Source organism: Vombatus ursinus, unplaced genomic scaffold (genome assembly GCF_900497805.2).
Source record: "Vombatus ursinus unplaced genomic scaffold, bare-nosed wombat genome assembly UNPS02010769.1, whole genome shotgun sequence".
Taxonomy (NCBI): domain Eukaryota; kingdom Metazoa; phylum Chordata; class Mammalia; order Diprotodontia; family Vombatidae; genus Vombatus; species Vombatus ursinus.
The window spans coordinates 3116518-3133207 of record NW_020950547.1 but is presented as its reverse complement, the minus strand read 5'-3'; the positions used below and the strand labels follow the sequence as shown (position 1 = coordinate 3133207).

Below are 16690 nucleotides of genomic sequence, written 5' to 3'. Positions count from 1 at the left end.
GATGACTCCTGTCTGGTATAGAGACAAGGGAGAATGGATGGGATGACATGTATTTGATGTGGAGGCAGGGGATTGGATGGGATGACTCCTTAGTCTAATATGAAGACAGTGGAAGATGGATGGGATGATTTATGTTTGATGTGAAAGCATAGGATTAGAAGGAGTGACTCCTGCCTGGTGTGTCAGTGTGGGATTGTAAAAGCTAATTCAAGTGTGGTTTATAAACAAGGGATGGAGGGAATGGCTTTTGTTTGCTCTAGAGGCGAGATATCTCCAAATGGAATGGCTCTTATCTGATATGGATATAGGATTATGGTTTGAATTATACCTGCCTAACTCAAAGTCAGGGATTTGGACAGGACAACTCATATGTTATCTGTTTTGGCTGGAGACAGGGAATTGAATGAGATGATGGCTTTGTATGTGCCTCGGGCTATGGATGCTATAGGCTGTACAGGATACCACTTAGCCCGTGGTAGGAAGGGGTTATAGGAGGTAGGGAAATTCCAAGAAAAGGCTGAGAGGGGACCTAAGAAAGCCTCTCTGGAAGATAAGGATGTGGATATATCCCAACCCTCTAAAGAGCTGAGGGAGAACAGAGCTGACCTTCAAGTCAGGGAAACCTAGGTTCAAATCTTGCCTCTGCTACATAATAGGTGAGTGACCCTGAACAAGTCACTTAACCTTCAGTGCCCTGGTACCACTCTAGGAATACCAACTGAAGAGCAGGTGCTAGTTGACAGAAGGCATTTCCTCATTCGGAGATAGATCTCTATGCCAATGAAAATTACAAGAAATAAAATTTTAAAGACCTGAGGGAGGTAGAGAGGGCTGTTAGCTCTCAGAGAGGATTTCCCAATGATCACAGAGACCCAGAAGGGATTGATCAAGGACATCTTTCTTGGATAATACCAGGATCATAGTGCTTGAAACTAGAAGGAACTTTAAAGACCGTCTAGTGGTCCATGAATATTTTTTGGATAAGTATTTCTCTGTAACTGGTTTCCTTTGTAATCCCATCTATTTTATTTTATGCATTTAAAAACATTTCGGAGAAGGTTTCACCAGTTTCAAAGAGGCGAGTGACACACAGAAAGTTAAGAACCCCCAATCTACTGCAGCCTTCTTATTGTACAGCTGAAGAAGCCAGGATTTGAACTTGGGTTGTCAGGAATCTTTGCTGACTATTTCAGGCTGTGCACACAAAGACAGGGAATGGGGCAGATTGACATTTCCATCTTCAAGGCCTTGGGATTCAGAGGTGGAGAAGAGAAATGGGCTGACCTCGAGACTTCTCACCAGAGTGGAGTGGGTTTGAAGATGTCATCGTGTCTTTGCAGGAGAGATGTGTTGCAGTAAGAAACTAAGGAAAGGGAAAGTGATGACTCCTTTTGCACTAGTGTTTTATGAGGTGCTTTCTTTAGGATGTCCCGGATCTTCCCTTTCCCTTGCGTTATGATTGTCGGGGAGGGCTCCGGGCACTGAGTCTGGGCTGGCTTGGGCAGGGCTAGGCTGGTTTGCACAACGTTGAGAGAAGTGGGCTTGTCTAAGAAGAAGGAGCAGAAGAGGAGGGGTCAGTGCTTGATACAGGCCCTTCCTTGAAGCAGTTTTATATTTTACAAAAATATTTTTCTTAAAGATAATCTACCATCTTCAAACAACAATCAGGGCTTGGTCATTGATTGACCTGGGTGCTTTCATACAAAACATGGCTCACAGTGCCTTGACTTCACGGGCCTGGTATAAGAAGAAGACTTTGCACTTACTAGCTGTGTGACCCTGGGTGAGTCACTTAACCCCATTGCCTAGCCAAAAAAAAAAGGAGGCTTTGGGGCTTTTGTTCATGTGTCAGAGTGGGGAAGATCCCCCCAAATCTTTCAGAGACTAAATTCCCTATTCCTACTGAGAAAAGAAAAAGAGGAGAGGAGGGGGAGTGAGGTCTGAGAGGAGACTTCCTGAGATAAGTATGACTTTGCCATCTGCTTCCTTGAAGAGACCTCCAACTTAGTGAACTGAGACCAAGAAGCAAGGCAAAGGATAGGATGACCTTTATGGAGGGAGAAGTATCTGCAACTATGCGTCTTGAATTAATTAACTCAGCAATAGCCCAAAACAGAGTAGAAAGTAAAAGCAATGCTCTTGAGAAGTCTCTGCTATCTCTCTGCCTCTTAGGCCCCTCTAGGAAGGGTGACTACTACCTGGCCACTTGACTCTGACCCTTTCCTGAGGCTCTGTTTACATACTAGCCCCAGGAGACCTTACTCATCGTGGGGGCCCATTGGTTAGGGGGATAAGCCTTCCAAAGGGACTCATTGACCCCAAGGAACAAGTAACCCTAAGGTGTGAATCTTCCCCGTATACCTTGGATTTGGGAAGTAGTAAAGCCATCATTTTCAAGATGGTATCACTGGGGAGAAAGGGAGGAGATATGGGGCTCTCGATCCCCAAGAGTTTCATTCCCCCCACTCCCCCACCACGACTCCTTGGGCCTCATTTAGGCGGGTCTGGGCAAACTCAACTCCTGCAGTTCCCTCCCCAGCCCTAGGGGAAAGTGGCTCAGTCCTGTCCTCTTCTTCCCTGCCTCCTGAGAAACAGGAAACAGCCTTAACCAGCCCCACCTCGTTTGGCAAATAGATACTGCCTACTCATTATTTCATTAGGGCCCCATTTGGGTGCAGAGTCCAGGAAAGTAGAAGGAAAACAGAGGTTTCGGGGGTTGGGTGAAATGGTATGTGTGGGGACAATCAAACTAAGTTATAGAAATCTCCTCCAGGTCTTCTCAAAGAGTGCCTACAAGGGCCCAAAGTCTCCTCCTACCCCAGTTACCTGCCCTGGGTACGCACCTCCCTGTCACATAAACATACATCCCAATGCCGCCTGAGTGTCTGCCTGTCGCCCCCAAAATGGTTGTTTGCTTCTCACTGTGAAGACTAATTATGACCCCTCTGCCAATGTCCCCTGTCTCTACTGCTGTCAAACCCCCTCCCCCCCAAATCCATCCTTCTTCCCAAGAAATTCCTGCTCCTTTCTAGTTTAGCCTTTGGTGACTGGGATGAGGAAACACAATCCTGTCCCTTCACGTTCTTTGGGAGGGGGATAACAGGGAGTGTAACTCAATCTTTGAGAGGGAATAAAGAGGAAATTAGGCAACTCTTCCCCACCCCCAACCTCCCTTTGCACCAGCTGGGTTCTTTTGCTCAAATGGTCCCTTGACCCAGGATGGGGTGTTTGTGTAGTGATAGGGCTCATATCTTCCTGCACTCTCTGGGTTTGAGGAAGCCAGAGGGGGACAGCATGTCAGAGAGATCTGCCTGAGATTTTATGTATTAATCACGAGAGACAGGGTGCCACGGGAGTAGCTAGCTCTGTAACCACTTTACCCTGTCCTGCCCCCTTCTCTATAAATAAAGGGAAGGAGAGGGTAGCATGTCACTGATTCCCTGCCTCCGATGGGTCTTAAGGAAAACACTATGGAGGGAAAGTTAAAATACTCCAGAAATGTATAGAAAGGAGACAAGGAGTTAATATCTTCCCCTCCTGCCTGTGTTCACTTGGGGGCAGGGAGCGGTGCTATAGATGGGGTCCATGCGTCTGGGTCGGTGCATGTAAACACTCATGTCACCTGAATCCAAAAGCGGCCCCTGCTTTGGGCTCTGGCCTCACCAAGCTCTCCAAAGCTCTTGACATGATGAGGCAGGGCTGCAGGAGAGAGGGCTTGGCTGTGTGTGGAGATTGGGGGACGGAAGGCAGCGGAATGCCTGCGAGGGGAAGGGAGATCCTCTCCTCTTTTCTCACTCTTTCTTCTGTTTGTACTACTCTTCTCAACCCCTTCCTTCTAAGGCCTATGTCCCTTCAAAGAGGAGAATAGTTTCCAACCTAATTTGAGGACTGAGAGTATGCCCCAACCCATGTTGGCACATTTATCTCTTTTATTGGCTCCTTGGGGAAGTTTGATTTCTTTTGGGGCTTAATCCTCCCTCTCACCCTGTGAACCCCTGACTTGAAGTGCCCCCTTCTGTCTGTGCTGAGCGTAGATTTCTGAAAAGTCTCCAATTGCAGTATTTGACTAGAAGACACAGACTTTGCTCAATAAGATTTTGTAGAACAATAAAACCACAGTAAAACAATAAAACTCTTGTTAGAGCTGAAAATCACTATATCTATCCACCTACCCCCTGCAGAATTGCATGTGAGATCAATATTTCAGTCCCAGATACCCAATCTTTCATTTAAAGTTAATAAATATTTCTAAAGCATGCAAAACACTGGGGATGCAATGCTGAAATACTTCATGCACATCTGAGAGATGACCTAGAGGTCATTGAATCTAAACCTCTCCCCCTCCCATTTTATAGATAAGGAGAACTGAGATGCTTAAAATGAAAGTGTCTCAGAAAGGCTTAAAATGATTTGCTCAAGGTCACACTGCTTGTAAGTATTTGAAAGGAGATTCAGATCCGTATTTTATTGATTCCAAGGCCAGCCCTGTATCCACCAGGCCATGATGCCACTGAAGGCGATCTAGAGAATACTCCATGCCAGTGCCTTCCACACCCAAGGAGCCCTCAGCCTCTGCTTTCCCGGATCTAGCACCATAATCCTCCCCCAGGTGCTACCAGACACAGCCCTGACTCTTTACCCGTCTGTCAAGGAGGACCATTTGCTAAGGGGGAGGGGATGGTTGGCAACACTTGGTGTTAAAATCAAAGCTCAGTCCTTCCTCCCCCATTTGTCCCTGAATTTCCTGGTCAAAGCTGCTTTGCTTTGCATCCCCTCTAGGTTTAATCTTTCCTGTGGCCAGAAAATGAGCTTATACTGCAGCAGGAGGGGATGAGGGTAGACAGCAGGAGGGAGTGAGGGTGGACACTAGGAGTCTGAGCCTGGACTTGGAAAGGAGAGGGTGGGGGGGCTGGTATTTAGCATCTCCATGGTCCTTTTGTGTGTGTGTTGAGTCCCTGGGGTTGGAGCCAGAGTCCTGGAAAGGGGCAGGGATTAGCTAAAATGACTTGGCAATTTGCAGTTTGAGGATAGAACTGGACGCAGCCATGAATGTGGTGGGGAATGAGGCCCTCTGCTGGTGGTTTGGGCTGGCCAGGACTGGGGGTGGGGGTGGGAAGAGCCCCCCTCCCAAGGCTGTAGTCTGCTGGGTTGTAAAATGGGTCCCGAGATCCAGCTGGTGGGCCCCTTAACTCTTTTCCTCTCTCTCTCTCTCTCTCTCTCTCTCTCTCTCTCTCTCTCTCTCTCCTCTCTCTTCTACTCTCTCTTCTCTCTCCTCTCTCTTCTTCTCTCTCTTCTCTCTCCTCTCTCTTCTGTCTTCTCTCTCTCCTCTCTCTCTTCTCCTCTCTTCTCTCTCCTCTCTCTTCTCCTCTCTTCTCTCTTCTCTCTCCTCTCTCTCTCTTCTCTCTGTCATCTCTCTCTTCTCTCTTCTCTTTCTCTCTCTCTTCTCTCTCTCTCCCTCTCTCTCTCTCTGTTTTCATATTTTAAAATCACAACAGGAAATGGGATAAGGATTTTGGGAGGAGGGGGACTTAGAGAAAAGCAGCCCCCACCACCAGTGGTGTTACCAGTCCCTCCCCTGGTGCCCCCTCTGCCCCGTCCCCGCAGCAGACAGTGGGCTGCTCTCCCTGAATTTCTTCTCGCTGGGCTCTCCAACCCCCACCCTCACTGGCTCTCGTCTCCATTCCAAGCCCTTTCAGGAGTCCCCCGGGGGGCAACCAGTGAGTGTGTTGGACGGGTGCTCTGCTCCCTCAGCCTTGGTCTCCATTTCCTGAAGTCGATGTTTTGCTTTAACTCTCCCTGTTGACTCCGAGTTTCCTATAATAATTTAGCAGCTCTTGCGCCTGTTTCTCCCTCTGGCCCAGTCGGGGCTGGCCCTGTCTCCCTGGCACGGATCCAGCTCCTGGCCCTTGACTCCCCTGCTGTCTCAGTGAGGTTGCCTCTCTCTCTGCCCTGCCCCCTCTGTTTTTAGACTGGAGCAAGAGGGATGGGTATGATTAGAAAGTAGAATGGCTTTCCCAATACTAAAGGAAACTCTAAGGCAAAATTTAGCGAAAGGGGGCTAGGTCTTCTCTGACACTGGGAGAGCAGAGAAAGATGAAATATTCATCAGGTCCACAAGGCAGGGGGAAGGTACCAGAATCTGACAATTGTTCACTCTAGAAGGACCAACTTGGAAGGAGAAGTGAGCTGAGAGGAAGTGGGTGGTAAGAGAACTGTGTCTGGGTTAGAGGTTTTCTGGCAAGGAGAGCTAAGGATATCTCTCTGCACCCCTCCCCCCATCAATATACATTTACACATATACATACACACACATATATACATGCGCGCATGCGTGCGCGCACACACACACACACACACACACACACACCCCATCACCACCACCGCCACCGCCACCGGTCCCGGCCAGTTCTATCCCTGTATGTGTAGGCGAACCATAATCCCACAAAATCTCTTTTAGTTGGTTCTCAAAGGTGCTCTCCATACAACCCCTTTGCTTCCTTCTTATGTCTTCTAGTACTTAAAAACAAAGCTTCCAGGTTGGCCTAGGCCTGGCTGAATGATCTCTTCCTGTCTCACCAGTCTTAGGGGAGAGTTCTCCCCACTCTGACCACTCCAAGGTTGAAGTTAAAACACTAAGGACTGGAGAAAGAGGATTCCAGGGTCTGAAGCAGGAGGAGAAAACAGAATCCTAACACCCAAGCAAACAACCAGACAGAGCAGAATGGTGATCAATACCATCATATGCTCATCCCACAGATACTGCAACCGTGTCATAGATTGTATCCCCCTAAATATGATCATAGAGTTGGAAGGGATCTTAGAGGTCATCAAAGATAACTTTACAGATGAGGAAACTGATGCCTGGGCAGGGGTTTAAGTACCCTCTATTCTGCTGGGGGGAGAGAGCTCTCTTAGATGGAATAAAGTCTCTGTCCAGTGAAGAACCCTTCTTTTGGGGGTGACCTCCAACTCCTAGAGCTGAACCCCAGCTCTAATATGTGGGGGAGGCATCTATCTTGGAAAGGGGAGGAATGGGTGCTTTTTGGAAGGGAACAATCATTTGGGGAAGTAGATGTTGAACATCTGAGAAGCTATGGCAATCTGGAGGGGGAGGGGAATACTGGATGGTCCTCTGATGAGGAGGGTGGGAAGGGTGGTACCCAGAAACGATAAACACAAAACCCAAGCTTATTTTGAGGCCTGGAACTGAAAGTCCCTTACATCATCACTCTATTATGGCCTCTGCTCATCATACCCCTTGATCACCAGGCTCTCTGCCCCCATGTTAGTGAGACCCTCCCTCAAAGGCTGCTTTGCTGTTCTCCAATTCCAAGCTCCCCAACTCTCTGGTTCTTTGGGATCCGGCAGAGGTTGGGAGATTCATGCCTCAGAGAGAGGAGAAAAGGCATCTCCTCTTAGAATAAACGTGGAGAGATGAGGACCCTGGTGGAAAACAGAGGAATAGCATTTCCATCACGGCTTAAAAGCACTTTCTATAGGTTTGGGGGGTACTTGGAGCTTCTGGGCCCCTTTCTCCTCCAGACACAGGCCAAGACCCTGAGATCATACATACATAATGCTCAGAGGCATGCATCCATACATACATGCACACACATGCCATCACAGCAAAGAGCTGAATATAGTTGGGAATCAGTGAAGGTAGGGGAATACATGGGAATTCCCCTCCCAGTGCTCCTCAGGCTTCTCTGAGTGGACCAAAGGAACGTAGAATTTAAGAGAGAAAAGGAAATCATCAGTGTGCATTGTTAATAACAAAGGGCTTTGCAGACAAATTTTCAGCTTTGATTGCACAAATACTGAAAGGGACTCTGCAGCTAGGGACCCTGGCTCCAATCGTTTTTTCCCTAGTCCTGTCTGGTCTGCTCTGGAGGGATCTGCCCTCCTCTCTCCATCTCTGTCTTCCCATCCCAGATTTAGGGTGGAGGAAAAGATGAGGAGGGAACTTTCACATTTTTAGATTTTGTAGTAGGAGGTCAGGGTACCGAAGGGAGGTGGTCACAGGAAAGAGTCCAGAAATCTGGAATAGGGGATGTGGGGGGGTCCCTTCTAGTTCTCTGAAACAAGTTTTTCTCTTGTGATAGGTCGTGCCGAACTGGGAGTCAGGAAGTCCTGAGTTTAAATTTATCCTCAGTCACATACTAGCTGTGTGATCCTGGGCAAGTCATTTAGACTCTGTCAATCTCAGTTTCCTTTTCTATAAAATGTGGATAATAATCCCTCCCAAGGTTGTTGTATGGGTAAGATGAGATGTTATATCTAAAGTGCTTCATAAATTTTAAAGTGCCTTATAAATGTTAACTATTATTACGTTTTGGGGGGAAGGGGTTGGCGCTGCTTCTTGTTACTACCAAAAAAAAAAACCAACCCTAACATTCTGAGTCCTGTATTTATATAAATAGCCCATAACTAGTAGACTTCTCTTCTCTGCCCACCCACCCCCCTGCCATATTTACTCTCCATCACTCACCCCAAAGGCAAAAGGTGAAATTGCACGTCTATCTTCCCTATATACCAAGCTACGTTTGAGTGTCAGGGATATATTTTCTCCTTTTGAGCCTTTCCTTTTTAGCCTATACAAGCATTCTTTTGGGGGGGAGAATATAACATAATTTACCTGAACCCCTCAGGTTCTCCATCTCCCTTGGAAAAGTCTGGCCTCTCAACACCTATGGCCTACTAGCCTAAAAGGCAGAGCACTTCTGGATTGGGAGCTATAGAGACTCTTAGAAGAGAGGGGCAGAGCTTAAATAGTTAGGATTTAGGGAGAAGTGGGTGGATTAGGAATTCTTAGCCTGGGAACTGGAAACTTGGGTTTTTAAAAAATATTTTGATAAGTGCATTTCAATATAATTGTTTTCCTTTGAAATCTTCTGTATTTTATTTTTTGCACTTAAAAACTTAATTCTGAAAAAGGGTTCATAGCTTTTCCCAGATTGCGGAAGGGGTCCAGGAAACAAAAAAAAAGGTTAAAAATTCCTCAGGTAGACTCTTCCTATTTGCCCATCTCGTAGACTTTGTCTTCCTCTGGTCCCTTGTGTTTCTTCTTGGGTAGAGGAGCAGGGGCTCCCTAAGAAGAATAATTTGGTATTGGCCTGGAGTTTGCTCTCTCCTTAGCCCCATCTCCAGCTGTTTCTGTACCTCCCCCTCCCCACCTCCACACACTCCTCCTTCCTCTACCAGCCCAAGTCCTGTGACTGTGAGTCAGTGTCAGAACTCAGCCAAATTCCTAGGGAACCATGTTCTTGTCCCTTCTGGTCCACACCCCCAAGTTCCTATGGGCGGGCAACCCCTCTGTCTGGGGAAGAGAGGAGGGAAAGAGAAATCAAAAACTATTAACTCCTTGCACCTAGATCTAGAGGTCCCGGACAGATTTCCTGAGTAAGTTGTTGAGTGGGATTAGGGACTATTTTTTAAAATGTCTATCGATATCCCTCCCCCTCTCCTCTACCCAGTGAGCCATTTCTGAAGCTGAAAAATAAAGAAGAAATAGAGGGGAAAAAATAGTTCAGCAAAAGTAAGCAGCCTAACCACAGAGTCTGACAATCCTTGCAATCCCATGCCCATAGTTCCTAGCCTCTTCAAAGGGAGAAAGGTGAATTTTCTAATGTCTTCTTTGGGGACAAGTTTGTTGATTATAATTCATTTTTTTTGTCTTTCCACTTACATTGTTCTAGTCATTGGGTATGTTGTCTTCTTGGTTTTGTTATGTCACTTCCTATGTCTTCTCAGACTCTTCTGAATTCTTCATATCCATCACTTCTTAATAATAAGTAATATCCCGTTTCCGTTACATTCACGTATCACGTGTTCAGCCATTCCTCTATTTTAGCTAAGGTCAGATGGATAATAAGTTCCAAGGAGGACTGCTCCATATGGATGGAAGAAAGAGATGATGTGAAAGTGGACTTTGGGGTTAGGCTCACAGACCTTTTGATGACCTAAAGATTTCTTCAGAGGGGCTAGTTCATGTTCTTGGGAAATATATGTAAAGACAGGAGAATCAGTCAATAGAAACTGGCATCAGTGTCTCCACCCTCGCATGTGAATTTATCTGAGTCAGGCCTTTTTGCTGGCGCAGTCTCTCTCTTTAACCTCTTATCACCTTCCATTTTTTGACCGACTTCCCTTTTTCATGACATCTTTTGTCCTCTCTCATCTCTTCTAGAAGCATGTATTTCCTTCATTTGGAGTATAGGAGCCCATATATCTGGGTCCTCTGCCTTAGGTCTCCCTCAGTTCCCATCCTTCTTGGTTGGCTACCTGTCCATCCGTAGCTACCCAGGGGCTCCAAATGCCCCTGGCTTATCTTAGCCCTAAGGCTTTGGGTCTTTGGAGATATAAGATCAAGGACAAGTAGAAGGGAACTGGAAATAGAAGGATGGGTGTGGTGGGATGAGGTGCTTGCCAGTCAACTAACATTAGTAAGGCAGCTATATGACATATGGGACAGAATGCTAGACTAGGAGTCAGGAAGACCTGAATTCAAATCTTGCCCCAGTCACTTAATAGTTGTGTTAACCTGAGCAGGCCACTTATCTTCTGTCAACCTCAGTTTCCTTATCTGTAAAGCGGGTATAATAATAGTACCTACCTCCTAGGGTTGTTGTGAGAATCAGATGAGATAACATGCATGGCACTTAGTCAACCCTGAAGTAGTCCATAAATGAAGTACTTATGTGCCTGGACTCTATGGAAGTTCCTTCACTTTGGGAATGGGGTATAAAAGCCAGTTTCTGAATATCTCTTGAGGACACAAGACTGACACAAAAAGATAAGTCACAGCACAAAGAAGTATAGGTGATATATGAGAGGATTGGTAGGAGATAAGAGGGGAGAAAGAGCACTTTGGTTTGGCATGGTCAGAGAAAACTTAGTGGAAGAAGTGAGACCAGTTGGGTCATGAAAGGTGATTAGGAACCAGAAGCCTGGGGAGGAAGTCATCTAGGGAAAGGTTTATGCAAAGAAATGGAGGGTGCTACCTTGCTTACACCAAATCTGTTCTTACTCCATCCAGATGTGGAGCAGATGGCCATCGACTGGCTGACAGGCAACTTCTATTTTGTGGATGACATTGATGACAGAATCTTTGTGTGCAACCGGAATGGAGACACCTGTGTCACTCTGCTGGATGTAGAGCTCTACAATCCCAAAGGCATTGCTCTCGACCCTGCCATGGGGTGAGAGGGGTCGTAGGGTGGGCACAAGGGATGCCAGGCGTGAGGAACCCATCCCTTCCTTTACCCTGATATTCCCAGCCTGGCAAGGAAGCCAGAGAGTCAGGGGAGGAGGAGGGAACTTGCACCTAATGGGGAACCCCCTCAATATCACATATCACCCACTCACAGGAAGGTGTTCTTCACGGACTATGGGCAGATCCCAAAGGTGGAGCGCTGTGACATGGATGGGCAGAACCGAACCAAGCTGGTGGATAGTAAGATCGTGTTTCCCCATGGTATCACTTTGGACCTGGTCAGCCGGCTTGTGTACTGGGCTGATGCCTACCTGGACTATATCGAGGTGGTGGACTATGAGGGCAAGGGTCGGCAGACCGTCATTCAAGGCATTCTGGTGAGGATTGGGGAGTGGGGATGATTTCTAAGTCCTTTCCCAGCTCAACGTCTTCCTAGGCCATGCTGATAAGGGAAGGGGAGAGCATCACCCTGGAGCATTCTGGTTGGGTACCCGAGGCCCATAAGCCACAGCATCTAGTTGGGAAGGAGAGGCCAGTCATCCCACAGTACCCTGGTTGGAAGCAAGAGGGAATCATCGTCTCCTGGTTTCCTGGCTGAGGAGCACGAGTCATCATCTTGGGGTATCCTGATGAGGAGAGAGACTGTCACACCAAGGAAGTTTAGAGCTGATAGAGTAGAGAAGCTGGGGTAGAGATTCCTAACCTTTTATGAGTCTTGGATGCCTTTGGCAGTCTGATGAAGCCTGTGGACCCTTTCTCAGAATCTTTTTTTTCTAAATTCATAAATAAAATGCATAGGATCACAGATGAAATCAATTGTATTGAAATATGGAATTTTAAAATATATTTTATTTATTATTTGTTTTATTAATTTAAATTATATTATTTATACATTAACATGTATATTACAATATATTTTATATATAATAATACAATAAAATATAATCTGGATTTTAAAACAAGTTTACATGCCCCAGGTTAAGAACCTTTGGGCCAGAGGGCAGTGTGAGAAGCCCTGAGTGTCCAGGGTGGCCTCCCTCTGATAATACTACTACCATATATTTAAGCCAGTATGACATAGGGGGTAGAATGTCAAAGGCAGAAAGACCTGGGTTTAAATTCTCCCTCTAATACACAGTGCCTATGTGACTTTGGGTAGGTCCCTTTAACTCTCATTGCTGTCTAGACAGCTGAGACAATAAATAGGGAAGGTAAATACAGAAAAAGCACTGACTTTGCATTGGCAGAGAGTTTCCTCATCTGGGAGTTCCCAATAAAATCACAAGGTCTAATCCCTATCCCTGTCCTTTTCTCTGTACCTTTGATCTTCACAATAATCCTGGTAAACAAGCAAGCCAATGTTTTACAAGTGAGGAAACTGAAACACAGATAGGTCACATGATTTGCACGAGGTCTCAGGCTTAGTAAATGGTATTTGGGGTATCCTGGACCTAGCTGGGTGGAAATTGGAAGGGGGCAGGGGAAAGGAGAAGTATTTGACATCCGCATTCCTTCCATTTCACAGCAGTTCCCCCCCTTCCTCTGTCTCCCCCCTAGATTGAGCACCTGTATGGCCTGACTGTGTTTGAGAACTATCTCTATGCCACCAATTCAGACAATGCCAACTCACAGCAGAAAACGAGTGTCATTCGAGTGAATCGATTCAATAGCACAGAATACCAGGTGGTCACTCGGGTGGACAAGGGGGGGGCCCTCCATATTTATCATCAGCGGCGCCAACCCCGAGGTAAGAGAGACCTTCAGCACTCAGAAAAACACCCTTTGTCTTCCAGAATCACTGGTCCCGCTGTGTGGCCATCTGAGGGCCCCCTGCCTCCACCAGCCCATGTATTAATGATAGCAATAATAACGATAACTCGCATTTATAATACTTCATGGTTCATGTAACACTTACAAAAGCCCTATGAAATAGAATAGACGATGCAAGTAATGTTGTACCCATTTTGTAGAGGAGGAAATTGAGACTAAAAAGAAGTTTAAAAACTTTAATAAAAGTTAAGCGTCAGGGCAGCTAGGTGGTACAGTGGATAGAGCACTGGCCCTGGAGTCAAGTGGACCTGAGTTCAAATCTGACCTCAGACACTTACTAGCTGTGACCCTGGGCAGGTCATTTAACCCCAATTGCCTCCAAAAAAACAAAACAAAACAAAAAGTTAAGTGTCTCATAAAGAGGTAACCCAGCTAGTAAGTGACAGGACTGATATCCAAACCCAAGTCTCTGGGCAGATGCATTCCTTCCTCTGTCCCCAGGAAGGCCTCGGCCTCTAGCCTTGGAGGCGCTCACCAGAGCACCAACTCAAGGTCAGATAAGGGAGACTCAGAGTTTCTCATTCCCATAGAGGGGGAAATGAGGGACTGGTTAAGAGTGGAAACGTGTTTAGAACTAAGGGGAGGAAACGTTCTCAAATCTGGGGACAAGGCCATGGAAGGCAGGCAGTGTCCCCCTGACCTTTTCTCCCCTTCCCCCTGCAGTGCGGAGCCATGCCTGTGAGAATGACCAGTACGGGAAGCCAGGAGGCTGCTCAGACATCTGCCTTCTGGCCAACAGTCACAAAGCCCGGACCTGCCGCTGTCGTTCAGGCTTCAGTCTGGGCAGTGATGGGAAATCTTGCAAAAGTGAGTGATGGGCACACCCTTGCATGCACATACATGTGACCTTTTGGCTGGTTTTGCTGAACCAACCCTTTTTTCTCTCTTTCTCTCTTTTTTAAAAATCTTTGCTACAAGGGATGGCTTAGTGGGAAGGGGAGAAGGGGAAGGATATTTTTGGAAAAGAGGGCAATGTAAAACACAATTGCAGTAAAAATAAGATGCTGAAAGAAAGCAACAGAGTAGAGGAAAAAAGCAGGGCTGAAGGTGAGATGATGGGGCAGGCTGTGGATGCCTGCCCCAGGTCTGGGTTTGGACGGTGTTTGTGTAGGCATCAGGGTTCGGTATTTGGCCATCTGCTCTGGGTCTCTGCTGCTCTGGTCCAGTTTCCTTGTAGGAAGAGAGAAGAAAGAGTAGGCTGGCTTGTCTCCTGTTCACTTGAGATCAGTGATTTTTGTACATTTGAGTTGTGGCCACTTAACTTCTGCCTGTTTTCTCCATATATGCTGTGTCCCACACCATTCCCCACCACCCCATTTTAACTCTTTCCTTTCCCTGGGGTCAGTGATGAGCAAATCTCTGTCTCTCTCTGCGTCTCTGTCTCTCTCTGTCTCTGTCTCTGTCTCTCTCTTCCTCCCTCCCTCCCTCCCTCCCTCTCCCCTCCCCCTCCTCTTCCTCTTCCCTTCTTTTTCTTCTTCTTCTTCTTCTTCTTCTTCTTCTTTTCCTCCTCCTCCTCCTTCTCCTTCTCCTTCTCTCTCTCTCTTTCTCTCTCTCTTGCATTCTGAGGATGGTGGGAGGAGGGAAGAGGAAAGGAAGAAAAGGTGCGAGATGTTGGTTCAGGGTACCCAGGTGAGAGACACATGTGTCTTTATAACCCCAAACTCATCCCTCCCTTCCCCACTCCCCAGTATGTTCTAGGAGCCACAACCCCTTCTTTTTGCATCTCCACTGGTCCCATTCTCAGGCTGTAGTCCCTGAAGTAGGATGGTGGCTAAGGATGTCTTATTACTTATTCTCCCTTCCTCTGCAGAACCAGAGCATGAGCTGTTCCTGGTGTATGGGAAGGGCCGGCCAGGTATCATCCGAGGCATGGATATGAGTGCCAAGGTCCCTGATGAACACATGATCCCCATAGAAAACCTCATGAACCCCCGGGCACTGGATTTCCATGCGGAGACAGGCTTCATCTATTTTGCCGATACCACTAGCTACCTCATTGGCCGTCAGAAGATTGATGGCACTGAGCGGGAAACCATACTCAAGGATGGTAAGGGTCTCTAAAATTAAATTAATGGCCAGCACATCTTGAGGAGAGCCCTGGAGTGTTTCTTTTCTTTGAGATTTCTCAGCACCAGAGAGTCATCCCCTGACTGGAGGTTGGAAATCACGGAGATTTGGGGGAATGGGTGGGTTGATGGTATAGAGGTAGGGGGAGAGACAGCAGACTCCCTTCCTTGTTGAGCAGTGCAGAGCTAGGGCAATGGATGCAGGACAGTGCATGCAGGTCTTGGGACCTCCTGGAAGAGTCCCAGACTTCTTTCCCCTTGGCTCACCAGAGAGGAAGCTCTGAGCTTTCAGGCTTCACAGCATCAACCTTATTATGCCTGGGGACCACTCACACTAGCATTGGGGCAGGGGGAGAGGGGCAGAGCAGTCATGTGTTCCCATGAAGTGCTGGGGCTTTCTGCCAAAATGAGCGTAGGTAGCCCTCGCTTTATGCTGGGGCAAGTACCAAAGTGAGTCATGCTTTTGTAAATCGAATCCCATTTCCTCCTTGACTTCTATTCCCAGTTTATTGGCACAATGCCTTCATTTCTGATTGTTCTCTAGGGGTGACTGGGTTCCTGAGCTTGCAACTTTATATCACTTTATATCCCTTTATATACTTATATCCCCTTCTGGCCCATCAATAATCCAGAAAGAAAATGGTGAAATAGGATGGATGGGGATTCCCCTACCTGTAATCACACAGTTAACCAACAAGCATTTACTGCAATCAACAAGCATTTACTACATGCCAGGCACTCTGCTAAGTGCTAGAGATAGGAAAGAAAACATAAAACCAGTTCCTGCTCTCAAGGAACTTGCATTCTAATGGGAGAGATCCCATGTCTATAAATAGGTAGAGAACAGATAGAAGGTAACCTCAGAGGGGGAAGGAGCCTCCTGAATAAGGGGGCATTGGAGCTGAGCCTTGAAGGAAGCCAGGGGTTCTGAGAGCCTGAGATGAGGAGAGAAAGCTTCCCAGGCCCTGAGATGGGAGAGGAAGTATCATGTGTAAGGAGCAGCAATTTGGCCAGCATGGCTTGGGTGAAGGGGAGTAATGTGTGAGAAGACTGGAAAGATAGGGTGGGGCCAGGTAGTGAGCTTGAAATGACCCAGAAGTTTATATTTGATCCTCGAGGTAATCAAGAACGCTTGGAGTTTATTTAGTTGGGGTTGTCATACACTTTAAGAAAAATCACTTTGACAGCTGTTTGGATAAATTAGATTAGAGAGACTTGATTCAGACCAATTGGAAGGCTATTGCAAAAGCCTTAGCAAGAGGTGACGGAAGTCTAAACCAAGAAAGTTGCTATATGAATGTAGAGAAGGAGATGTGTGTGAAAGATGTCGTGAGGGTAAAAAGAATAAGATTTAGCAACTGATTCGCTTTATGCAGTGAGCGAGTGTAAGGCGTTGAGGATGGCACCTGGGTGACTAAGAAGACAGGGGAATTTACAAAAGGTATAGATTTGGGAAAAGATAATCTGTTCTATTCTGAACATGTTGAGTTTGAGGTCAGATACAATTCAAAATACTCAGTAGGCAATTGGTGAACGAGAGAGAGAGAGAGAGAGAGAGAGAGAGAGAGAGAGAGAGAGAGAG

At 46.7% G+C, this 16690-nt stretch overlaps 1 protein-coding gene across 1 annotated transcript in view; it reads left to right on the top strand.

The window, feature by feature from the left end:
• The window catches only part of LRP1 (LDL receptor related protein 1), a 112655-nt gene that overhangs the window by 20332 nt on the left and 75633 nt on the right, over positions 1 to 16690 (top strand). The window contains exons 7-11 of the mRNA XM_027854936.1: positions 11036 to 11198; positions 11367 to 11589; positions 12770 to 12959; positions 13706 to 13849; positions 14853 to 15089. Coding sequence (XP_027710737.1) covers positions 11036 to 11198; positions 11367 to 11589; positions 12770 to 12959; positions 13706 to 13849; positions 14853 to 15089 — 957 coding nt within the window. The remainder of the gene's footprint in view (positions 1 to 11035; positions 11199 to 11366; positions 11590 to 12769; positions 12960 to 13705; positions 13850 to 14852; positions 15090 to 16690) is intronic.